This window comes from Lucilia sericata, unplaced genomic scaffold (assembly GCF_015586225.1).
Source record: "Lucilia sericata isolate MDLA Ls3-8-SP2 unplaced genomic scaffold, ASM1558622v1 Contig000027F_arrow, whole genome shotgun sequence".
Taxonomy (NCBI): domain Eukaryota; kingdom Metazoa; phylum Arthropoda; class Insecta; order Diptera; family Calliphoridae; genus Lucilia; species Lucilia sericata.
Window position 1 is genome coordinate 624,908 of NW_023994065.1, and position 13,324 is coordinate 638,231.

The window sequence follows — 13,324 nt, forward strand, 5'->3', positions numbered from 1 at the left end:
TTGAAAGACATCTTTTGATCCTAGTAGAATAAAATAAAAATAACACAAAATATTTTACAACTCTTCTTGTTAGCTTGACGTCAAATTTAGCTTTGTTTGATCAGTAGAAGTATTTTAAAATATTTTTTGAAAAATGTACTTTTTAAAACTTTGAAGTCCTTTAAAAAGGACATAGGATTACGAAATGAAAATTTATCGTTTCAGACGTATATCATCCGGTTAAGTGTCGGACGGTGTAATCATACCAATTTTCATTATATTTTGTTTGGCAGTATGAAATAAAAATCTAACGACTTATAATATGGTATGTAGGCACTTAACATCAAGTATGTATAGGCCTTCAAACAGGAACTATTATTACATTTCAAATAATTTTTTTTCATCAACCTTGAACTCAGCTCAAGCTTATATCAAAGCTTCTAGGTTAAATGCTGTCAACAAATCGTATGCAAAAAAGTGTCCTCTTTCAAATGATATATTATTTGTTTTATAAAAATCAGTTTTCATTTTTGACTTATCGCCACAAGTCTCCATATTGCTGTCCCATCGTGCGCTGTTCAAAAGGCTAACACAAAAAGGAAATATTAAGAGGAAGTTTCAAAAAAGGTTGACAGATACAATATTTATCGATTATAATAAAGATCTGAAAATGTAAATAATACTAAACACCTATTAAAATAAAACCTGTTCTGTTCTGAAAAAACAAAAGGCGGGATTGAAATCAAAGGTGGTATTATCGCAAAAATTCAAAAAATATTTATTTTAAACTTACATAACTCTTGCAATTTATGTGAGATGAGGTACCCTTATATCGATATATTTATGAGATAACGGTACTTTTGTAAAAAAAGTCGAAATAAAAAAAAACAAAATTTTACCATGGCTCTCAATGGGTCAATGGTATATGTCATTTTATACATGAATAGAAACCTCTTTCATAGACCTTTCCAATGATATCCATTTCGACCATATCGGTTATACTATAAACAAATTTTTAAAATCAGCTGGATTAGAACACTAGATTTATGCCCATCCCTATTTCGGTGCGGATCAAAATTTTTTTGTTTGCACAACAACAAAACATTCTTGTTTACCCTACTCTAATTTATTTGGAAATATCCTTCTGTGTATGCTTTTCACATAAAATTGAGTAAACAAACACATTTTTTGCAAGAAAAAAAATAAGCACGACTTATATTGAAAAAAAAAAAAAAAAAACAAAAACAAAACAACAAGTAGGACCGAGCAAAAAACAGAAATAAACGCATCATAAAAAAGCACAAAATTGTTGTTTTAACAGTCTTTGCACATATTCTTATTTCATTCTTCCATGCAAAAACACGAACACTCTCAATCTCGACATTTTACATTTATTTGTCAACAAAACTATAAACAAATTTTACATTTCATTTTAGAATGCTAGTGCAAAATAAAACTTTATGCTCTTTCAGTTGTGAGATTTTTACAAACAGTTTATTTCTCAAAAATGTCCATGTGCATAAAAAAAAGTTTTTCTTGTTATCTCAATATTGTACGAAAATAAAAAACATTACTAACAGTATCATGCAAGAATGAATAAAGCAAACTCATTTTTGTTTGGTTTTGTACATGAATGGAAGATAACAAAACAAAATTTATTTGTTTTTTTTCATGAGCGAGGGTGATAAGTGAATGAATATTTGGAACCCTGGTTGTGAGTGTAATATGAAAATAATTGAAAAATTATATTAAACCAAAATTTTGATAATTAGGGACTTCAAAATTTGCTTAAACTAGCACTAAATTAAACTAATCGGGTAAAATGAAAACTGGCTCAAAGGTTTTAGTCGGAAAGATATCTGAAATATTTTTATTGATTACAATTTTATAACCAAGCCCAAGGCTTGGATAACATTTATAATTTTCTGGAATAAATTGATGTAAAAACCGTATTTTTTGTTATTACCTTTTTAATAAAAATGTTTGTTAAACGTTCTTTAGGTGATCTGCACAAACTTTATTAAGAATGGATTCAGATGATTCCCGACCTGGCTCTTCAGCTTCAAACAGTTCATCACACTCCTCGCAAAATTCAAATAATTACAATGAAATAAAACATGACACTTCATCACATATTGTAGAGACAAGCCCAACTAGCAGTTCAAGAAGCAGACGTTCGCGCCGTTCGGGCTCCGTTTATGAAGACTCACAAAATTCACGCTCGAAATCCAAATCTGATTCAGATTCATCTTCCAATACTTCTCTTAGCGATGATGATGACGATGAGACGAAATCATCTAACAACGTAAACCCTGAAAAAAACTCGATTTTAGACTGTGCTGAGAGTGATAAGGCTATCGAGAATAAAAGAAATGTATCAACCTCTCCTTCTTTAATCTCTCGTCATAGTTCAAGAGAGAGTAGTTTGTCATCTAATCATAGTAGAAGTAACAGTGCTGAACTTCAACAAGAAAATTCTGAGTTAAATATAACTCACGAAGATCTTAGCGACGTCAGTGATCTAGAAAGCGAAAAGCGGACCTCAGTTTATAATACAAAATTGTCAGTTGAAGACATAAATAAAACTGATGGTAACGATTTTGGAGAAAATGAAAATAATATTACTGACTTGCGCCAAAAACTGGAAAAAAAGAAATATCAACTGAATGTAAGTAAAACAGATCTATACCACCATGTGTGGTCCTAATATTTCATTTATTTAATTTAAATTCAATAATATAGTCCAAAGTTAAATCAAAACGGATAAAATTTAAATTAAATTATATTTTCGAATTTTCATTGAGCTGTAGTATTATATTAGGGATTGTCATTTACTATACTTCTTAGTCACACCTGTGCCCCGTTTCTGTAATTCTCGCATCAAGAAAATCTTTCGAAAAATTCATGATCATCTTGTGTAAAACAGGGTGAATACAAGAAATTTAAAAATTTCTTATTAAATTTTAATGAGTACAGTTTAAAAATAATCAGAGTCACACTGTTAAAAACTGGAAGACTATTATATTTTAAGTTTTTTCTCGATTCGAGAAAATTACAGAAACGAGGTACTGGTGTTTTGGTAGTATTGCCAAGATTTTTGGGTAATGTAGACACCATGAAATACACAATACAGTAGATTTGGATACATTTTTAATATGAAAGAAGAAAACGGTTTTGCGTTTCACTTTAAATTGTTAATGTTTTTCTTTAATTTATAAATTTGTATCAGAATAATAAGCTAGTATACCACTTAAATAATTAAAGTTAAACTTTTAAAAAAGTAATTTTTAATATATTTTTTATTTAATTTAAAATCAATAAAAATCATGGCCGATTTTGTGTTTGTTTTCTTTTAAAATTAAATCTAAAAATTATAATGTTTAATTTTATTTTATTTAAGAATATTCTACAGCTTAATTTCTACACCAGCAAAAAATAATTGATGTCATACTTACAAACTACATCTTAATCACATCTTAAAATGCGATTACATATTTTTCACTTTTATAAACCAAATATTTCCTTACAAATGAAACCCGAGTTAAAAGTGGGGAAAGAGATGTGGAAAAGTCATTACAAATAACATATTTGAAGTACATCAAGATTTGGTGAAAGAGTAGTGAAATTTACATAAGCGTGTCATTAAGAGAATGTGTTTTATTTTTGACATCCAAATATCTGTTTTTTACTGCTTCTAAAAATAAGATTAGATGTAGTTCAAAGTTGCCAAAAATGAACAACATCCTTCCAATGACACGCTAATGTAAAATTCATAGGTTTTACACCCGAATTTGAAGCACTTCGGGTTACTAGTTGTGATGAAAATTCTACATCTTTTTCCACATTTTTTTTTGCTGGGACTTAATAAAGGTATTTTCAGACTACAATATTGAGTATTAACACACTAAAAATATTATGAAAATAATACGGATTTTCAAAAAATCAATCCGAAAAATACATTTTATGTTTACACTATAACATTTGTAATATTTCCCAGCAAAAAAAGTGTGGAAAAAGATGTAGAATTTTCATCACAACTAGTAACCCGAAGTGCTTCAAATTCGGGTGTAAAACCTATGAATTTTACATTAGCGTGTCATTGGAGGGATGTTGTTCATTTTTGGCAACTTTGAACTACATCTAATCTTATTTTTAGAAGCAGTAAAAATCCGATATTTGGATGTCAAAAATAAAACACATTCTCTTAATGACACGCTTAAGTAAATTTCACTACTCTTTCACCAAATCTTGATGTACTTCAAATATGTTATTTGTAATGACTTTTCCACATCTCTTTCCTCACTTTTAACTGGGGTTTCATTTGTAAGGAAATATTTGGTTTATAAAAGTGAAAAATATGTAATCGCATTTTAAGATGTGATTAAGATGTAGTTTGTAAAGTATGACATCAATTATTTTTTGCTGGGTTTTTATCCAATTTTTAATTATTTATGCACTTTTCGTTCTGATTTCTAATCTTTTTTAAACTTTAATTTGTTTTTTATTGTATTAATAAAATACATACCAAATACGTTTGAAAATAAAAAGTTTTTGGATTGTTTTAAAAACTTTTAAACTAACTGATTTCCCAGCAAAAAAAGTGTGGAAAAAGATGTAGAATTTTCATCACCACAACATTAGCGTGTCATTGGAGGGATGTTGTTCATTTTTGGCAACTTTGAACTACATCTGATCTTATTTTTAGAAGCAGTAAAAATCCGATATTTGGATGTCAAAAATAAAACACATTCTCTTAATGACACGCTTAAGTAAATTTCACTACTCTTTCACCAAATCTTGATGTACTTCAAATATGTTATTTGTAATGACTTTTCCACATCTCTTTCCTCACTTTTAACTGGGGTTTCATTTGTAAGGAAATATTTGGTTTATAAAAGTGAAAAATATGTAATCGCATTTTAAGATGTGATTAAGATGTAGTTTATAAAGTATGACATCAATTATTTTTTGCTGGAAACTAGTAGCCCGAAGTGCTTCAAATTCAGGTGAAAAACCTATTACCTATTACTTATGAATTTTACATTAGCGTGTCATTGGAGGGATGTTGTTCATTTTTGACAACTTTGAACTACGTCTAATCTTATCTTTAGAAACTGTAAAAATCCGATATTTGTATGTCAAAAATAAACCACATTCTTTCAATGAAACGCTTATGTAAATTTCATTGGTTTTTCATCAAAATTTGAAGTACTTCGAATATGTTGTTTGTAGTGACTTTTCTACAACTCTTTTCTCATTTTTAACTGTGTTTTAATTTGTAAGTATATGTTTGGTTTATAAAAGCGAAAAGTATGCAATCGCATTGTTAGATGTGATTAAGATGTCGTTTGTAAAGTATGATATCAATTATTTTTTGCTGGGTTTATTACGAAAGTCGGAAGAGTCCAATTTTGTTTTGGGGTAGTACGCAGCATGAAGCTTTTGAAGAACATGAAGTCCACACTGACGCCAGTAGCGTAGGCCTTGCTGGCCTACAATCACCTGATGGCGAAGATTGGCATCCCGTGTTCTACTACAGTCGTCACACAACCGAAACTGAAAGCAAATACCATAGTTAGGAGCTAGAGGTATTTGCGGTAGTGGAAACTTTGGATAGATTCCGTATTTATTTGATTGGAAAGCCGTTTCGAGTATTAACCGATTGCGCCGCTATAACGAAAGCTAAAACTCACAAGGAGCTGATCACAAAGATCGCACGCTGGCTTATGAAATTATTGAAGGGTCACGTATGTCACACGTAGATGCTCTCTACAGATCGCCGGACAAGCCGCCGAAGGAACCTGAGCCTGCTGGGTTCGTTATGAAAATCAAAGTCAACAGTAATGATTGGTTATTCACTATGCAACAACCTTGGTTTCAGACTAGGTCAAACAGATAAGGACTGACTACGTCCTCCAAAACCTACGTCTCTACAGGAAGACGGAAACTGGGCTTAAATTTGTTGTTCCCAATTCGACTAGATGGCGAATACTATCACGACGATATTGGACACTATGGCCTCGAAAAAACATTGGAGAGAACAAAGGAAACTTTTTGGTTTGATCGTATGCGGAAATACGTTAAAGGGTATTTTTACCGCTTGTACTGAATGCTGTTACAACAAATCGAAAGGTGGCAAACCAGAAGGCGTCCTACACTACGGTCAATTAGAGCCGTTACCGTTTCGTCAAATTCATATTGAGCATCTATGACCGTTCATACGAAGTAAAAGGGGAAACACACATATACTGGCTATATCCGATGGTTTTATCAAATTTATTGTCGTGAAAGCTGAGAAATACGAGGAGAGCACCAGTTATAAATGTACTGAACGAGTTAACAGGATATTTTGGTCTGCCCAAGAGAATAATATCCGATCATAGGACTTCGTTTACATCAAAAATATTCCAGTATTATTGTGATGAATCCAATATTCAACATATAAAGACCGCTGTGCGAACCGCGAGGGCCAACGGCCAAGTTGAGCGGGCCAATCAAATAATCCTGAATTACCTACGAACCACTACAAGTGAGCCGAAAGATTGAGATTTACAATTGCATAAATTGCAATGGTATGTTAATTCCCAAAGGAACTATACATCCGGTTTTAGTCCGAATGAACTCGTATTTGACTACAAACCAATTGATTTGGTTCAAAATGGAAATATTGCTGCAGTTCAGGACGAATGTGTTGCCAAGAACGATACAATGATTGATGAAAAACGTGAACTTGCAGCTCTTAATATCGAGAAGGAAAGAAAAAAATGGAGGAAGCGATTCGACAAAAAGCATAATACCCCCATGGTATATGAAGTAAACGATTTAGTTGTTCTCGAAAATGAACCACAGGCTACTGGTGAATCCCGAAAATTGGAGCCAAGATATCGTGGCCCATATATGATAACACGTGTGCTTGGTAAGGATCGTTATCTCGTAGAGGACATCTCTGGTATGCAAATCACCTTGCGTAAGTTCTGTTCCGTTTACAGTGCCGATAAGAGGTGGTGCGATGGATTTCCAGAACTGGGCCTTGAAAAAGTTAGAAGCTTGAGTAGTTAAAATCTACTCAAAATCTGGTTATTTTTAGTGATGCAACTCTGTTTTTTCCTAAATAATACTAAAAAATACGACGCTGCACAAGAAAAAAGAGAAAAATAAAACAAACAAAAAAATTAAAATGTCAACAAAATTTTAATAAATTGAAAAACATGAATAAAAAGGATATTTAAAATGAAAGGTAATGTTATATTTAAATATATATTTTTTATTATAAATAAAATTTTAATGAATATCCCATTTCTCCTTCTTATTTTTCATATTAAACACAATTTAAAGAAATATTAGCAAAAATGAAATTTTCCTAAATATCAAAAATAGTAAGTATAAACGGTCTAGATTTGTAAAGAGATTTCAAATGAAATCTACTAGATTTCGTGTATGTGTAAATGGGGTATAAATGAAATAAACATTAGCGGTTTTCGCTTTTAGTTGTATATATAATACTCTATTATATTTACTCATACTTTTGACAATAAAGCGTGAGGACTTTTTTCATCTATTGTAAACTTATATAAACAGCTGATTATTGTTATTCCGCAAAAAAAAAAATAAATGAATTTAAATTAAAAAATGCCTAAACAATCAGAAAAAAGTAAAATTATAGATTTTTTAGTGAAAAATGCTAACGATAAAATGGATATTGCAGATATAACCGACTACGTATAAAGTGATGAAGATTTAATTTTTTCTAGAAACTTGTGTCATAATATGAAAGACCATATTTTGGATGAACTTATCGAGAACAATTTTGTGTACATCCTACCGTCGATTAGTTCTAAATGTGGTTCAATAATTTAAAAAGGCTTAAAAATGCGAATTAATTCTTCTCAAAGCCATTTATTTTCTTGCCAATGGATTGATGTATGCTGTATTTTACACAATATTCTATAAAATGGACCAGAAGTCAAAGAATTCAATCAATCAATCAAAAATTTGAATTCAAAAGACAAGCAATTTATTCTTTATTATTTGAATAATTAACATAAAAACATTAATATATTTATATTAAATAATATAAATTACTCCCGGTTTTGTGAAGCATATTTATACCGCATTTCTATTTCATACTTTTTCCAGCTCCAAAATACGCAATCGTTCGTCCTTTTCTATTTCTATTTTTTTAATTCTAATTTTTCTTTCTTTTCTTTTACTTCTTCTTCCATTTCCATTTCTATTTTTTTTTTTTTTCTGTTTTAATTTTTCCTTTCGCTCATTTACTTCCTCTTCAAACAGCTTTTCCTTCAGTTCAAATTCTTTCTTAAATTTTTCTTTTTCAAATTCAATTTTTAATTTTTGGAAAGGAAAGGATCAATGAAAGTTGATCTATAACGTTTTTTTGTGCAGCTCTTTTTAATTTTGCCGCAAATTCTTGCACTGCTTTATCTTTATTCTGCAAACCAGTGTTTCCGTTAGTTTCTGTAGGTGAAGATGGTTCGTTTAAAGCTGAAGTCTGTGAACATGAAGATGAAGGTTGCATGTCTGCGGATTCACCTTCTATGTCTACAGAACCTGTATATTGTATGACTGGGATTGAGCAGTATTCATCTAGATTTGCAAACCCACAAAAGTCTATTTGGTCATCTAATGTGCTTTCAGTGACCGGAGTGCTATTAAGCCCAATATTAGTAGAAATCGCGCTGTCATATATTTCAAAGGGGAATTCGGGTGTTTTATTCCCAAAAATGTTGTGCAATTCGTCGTAAAATCGACACATCTTCCTTAGTTTATCTAAAAAGAAAAATATTTCAATTAACGATGAACATACATAATTAGCAAAACGATTACTTACCTTGTACTGATGAGACACCTTCATCGGCTTCGAGCAAACCAGCTCCGGTCGACTTTCTCCAAGTCTCAGCTTTGTTATAATTTGATTTAAGATTTTTGACTTTCTAGGACAATGTCCCAAGATGCATCTAACTCTGTTACTTGCTTTCTGTAAAATATTTGGGCTGTTGGCTTCTAAAATATTTACAGATGTAATTAAAATTTCAATAAAAGCACACATTTTTTAAACTTACTTCAAAATCTTGTCGTTCTTGCAGATATTCTAATAATTGCTTTATTTCGGCATCAGTCCATCTTTTATTGTTTAGTTTTTCACGTTTTCTTTTTATTTTTACATTTGTATTTGCACTCATTTTTGTTTTTTAATATTTAGCGAACAATTTATAACAAAAAAATCAAATCTAAATTATTTTGGCGGATAGACGATCAGCTGTTTAGTTTTTTTAGTTTTATATTTATCAGCTTATATACTAGACCTTTTTTCATGGTAACTCTAATACAGCGTTGTATATTTGTAATATTTATAATATACCTACCATAGTTAACATGGATACAATGGTACTTTACTACCAAGAGTGAAAACCGCTATTAATTTTAAATTTTATTGAAACTACGCCCCGAGTATTTTTTATTTAATATTGTGGATAGATACTCAACTGAAAACTTTTTCATCTGTGACAGTATTATGGACATAAGAGTCGCCTTTTAAATTTAATATGTTCCTGTCTGTTCTGTAAACCGAATCCGAGTAAATTTCTCATTTAAAAATGAATTCTCATAACTTTTCTCGTTTTAAAACCGAGTACACAAACCTAGTCGAAAGTAAATTTTAATTTTATTCAAAGAATTTAAATAATTATTTTTTTGCGTTTTTAAATATAATTGTAACTTAATATAAATGCTATGGGCATTTTAAACTCTTGTTCATTTAAAATTTGATTATTTTTCTGAATTTTACGTTCAAAAAATTCGATTTGCAGAACACCAAATTCGGGTTTTAAGCTTCTCGGTTTTGAAACCGAGTCGATTTACAGAACAGACATTCATTCCCCGACAGCCGGTTCTACGTACCGGAATGACCCGAATTATTCGGCCAAGGGCTGTCAACTCCAGCAACAACAATGCAATTTTCTGCAGCGGAGCAACATCTTCCGGCATTTCTGCTCCGCAACCATTTTGTTCCGTGTCGGAATTGAATTAAATCCCGGACCATGGTTCTACACAGTTTGCCAGAACCGACTGCACCATATGTCCATCTAATTAAGGTGCAACTCTTGTTTGGGCTGGTGTCATCTCAGGAACTGCTCCGGATTTAACTATCATCGAGAGTGGTCGGAAAATTTCATCTCCCCATGCGGCTTACAACAACGGCGAGATTCATCAGCGTCATCGACAACAACATCGTCATCTTCCTACGCTACCCCTCCGCCCTCTCCCCTGCAATCACAACAACAGCAGCAGCAACAACAATTCCCGTCACCGCTAACACATTCGATTGCACTCCGGAGACCTGGGATGATATCCATATTGCAGTTCAACTACAATGGCCTCCAAAACAAAATTTCCGAGATAACCCGATATATGCAGCACAACAACATCGTGGTCGCTGCGGTCCAGGAGACGAAACTGACGAACAATTCCAGTCTGCAAAGTTGTAACGGATACAACATTCTTCGAAAAGATTCATTCATAACACCGTGCAGTATAGAGCTCTTTCTCTCGATTCTAATTCCAGAGACCAATATCTTGAAGTTCAACGTATTGCAGTCAGATCGGGAGAAACCGACTTACAGCTCTATAATGTCTATATTCCGCCTGTAGCCAGCTGTCCAGCAGGCTACCGTCCCGATATCAGGACTTCAACGCCCACCATCAGCTCTGGCACTCTTCTTTAGGTACCGACATCATCATAGCGAGTGCCAGTTTGATCAACTACGCAACATGGCGAGCCGTAGTTTCTCTGGGATCAGACCACTTACCCATAATCGTTTGTCTGGATCGACCTAACGATTTTATCGTCTCTGAACGCCGTCAATACGTAAACCAAAAGAAAGCAACCAGGCGCAGAGTTGAGTACCTGACTATGGTCTTCAACAAGTCAGTGAGCAAGTTCGTAATACCCGAAGCCTGGAAAAGTGTAGAGTCATTCCCATTTTAAAACCTGGGAAAGACGCGACGGACCTGTCGAAGGCCTTCGACACTGTCAGTCACGCCACTCTCTTCGAGGATATCCTGCAATCCACAATGCCCAACAACACGAAGAGATGGATCGTAAATTATCTGAGTGGCCGTCAGTCGTTCGTGGAGTTTAGTGTGGTCACCTTCGCTAAGTGATACCCAGTGGAGAAACATTCAAAGCTGCCAAAATGCCGCCCTTAGGACTGTAACGGGCTGATTACAAATTACCTCGGAACATCACCTGCACGAGGTAACGAAGGTCCTCCCAGTCAAGGAACACAATGTCATGTTGACTAAACAGTTTCTCGTGGGATGTCATCGGAGAAGTCATCCCAATTTTAACATCACACAATTGGATACTCCCCCGAGGCATGTCAGGAAGGATCTTCGTATTCGGCAGCTTTGAACGACATTCATAGAGACGCCATAAATTCCGCGGTCGCAGGATACCGCATGAATGTCGTACTTGGAGGTCGCCCACCGCCCATAGCAGACACGGAAGAAAACCTGCCGCGGATAACAAGAGTGTTCTGGCACAACTAAGATCGGGATGGAGCAACAGGCTCAATGCCTACTGTTTACGTATAGACCGTGCCGTCCCCAACGAATGTCCTGCATGTGGTCAGGGTCCTCATGATACCCACAACATATTCAACTTCTCAGCCAACTCTACTTGACTCTGTCCAATGGATTTATGGACGCATCCAGTTGAAGTAGCCCAATTTTTAGGACTGGACATTGATGTAGAACCACCCCCAACTAGATTATTGTATAGTTTTAGCTGTTACAACAACAACAACAGAACATACATGATTATTTGAAATAAATAAAGATATCCATCATTTCAGAAGAGCTAAGCACAAAGCAGTACAACGAAAAATGTGTCGATTATAAAGGATTTAGAGATTAGGTTTGAATTGTTTTCTCTCAACCATATTTTTACCATATCAACCATATCTTTAGAGCAACTTCAAACGGTCTTTTTAACGATATTTTTAAGAATATTTTTTACCAATTTTGACTCTATTTTTTAAATTTCCGTATAATTTAGTAATTTTTCATAAACTGTGGACTATTATTAATCAAATTCAATTTAATTTTCCCCATTATAATGTCCACATACCCAACTAAATTTTCATCACAACCTAAGTTTTTGAGTTTTTTTTTTTTATAAATATTTGTGTTTAGGAAATAAGATAATAAGAATAAACTATCAAAAGAATTTACGTATACGGTTAGTTTGGAGTGTTTTTAACGATTTTTTTAAATGTATAAATACTTTTGAAAAGAAGATAATTTGTATAAATAATTTTGAAATCTGAGGTTGTTGACTCCTTTTAGAATTTTTACCAGGAGCCACTATCTTTTTTCAAGAAAGTTTTAACTAGCACAATCTACACACTTTAAGGAATAGAATAGGATTGATTTTTTGTTCCAAAATTAAAAATAAAGTATCAAAATGTGATTTTAATTCAAAGCATACTTAAATTTTCATAGGAAAAATGTACAACACCTCCTAAAGAAGATGAAAAAATAAGTACAAAAGGCAAAGCTGAAGAATCGTTTGAAGATTTGGTTAAAGCTCACGATGAAGACGCTTTAGATTTTGAAGCCGAAGAAGGTGAATGTCATGAAGCTAGTAAGAATGATGCAAAAGAAGAACCTGAAAAAGGAAATTATAAAAATGAGGAAAAGATAAATATATCAAAAAAGGATGAAGATGAGTTAGAAGAAGGAGAAGTCTCAGATGAGGATGAGAAACGACCAGAGGAAACAGAACCCAAACCAGTATGTAGATTTTACACACGTGGGCAATGTACTTGGGGTATGAGTTGTCGTTTTCTTCATCCTGGTGTAACTGATAAGGGGAATTATACCATGTTCGACCTAGTTCGACCTGTTCCACTGCCACCTAGCGGAAGTAATGCTGGAAATCGTGGTTCTACTTATTCTCTACATACATCGGATTTCCACGACTATCGTAATGAACGTCCTGTAATACATCATCGTAGTTCCTCTCTACATCATAACACTGGTGTCTATCCACCCAATCATGAAACTCGCAAAGTAGCCTTAGATGGGCCAGTAGTTGTTGAAAGTGCTTGGGAAAGGGGTCTACGAACTGCTAAAGAAATGATGAGAAAAGCCAATAAGCGAAAGGAGCAAGATATGGATTTCGAAGATAAAAAAATGAATTTAACGCTGTCGCCAGATGAGTTAGAGAAAGATCCATACTATTTAAAGGAAAGATTATCTCCTTCCGAAGTAAGTTTGTGTTATTAGTTATTTATTTTAAATTTTTATTTCAATTTAACTATGC

General features: G+C 33.2%; 1 protein-coding gene across 3 annotated transcripts in view; it reads left to right on the forward strand.

Moving 5' to 3' along the window:
* LOC119610268 (zinc finger CCCH domain-containing protein 18) overlaps nt 1-13,324 on the forward strand; it is a 135,798-nt gene that overhangs the window by 69,801 nt on the left and 52,673 nt on the right. For all 3 annotated transcript variants that reach the window (XM_037965412.1, XM_037965422.1, XM_037965420.1), the window contains 2 exons: nt 1,981-2,647; nt 12,502-13,269. In XM_037965412.1, the coding sequence (XP_037821340.1) occupies nt 2,006-2,647; nt 12,502-13,269 (1,410 nt within the window). In that variant the 5' untranslated portion in view covers nt 1,981-2,005. The remainder of the gene's footprint in view (nt 1-1,980; nt 2,648-12,501; nt 13,270-13,324) is intronic.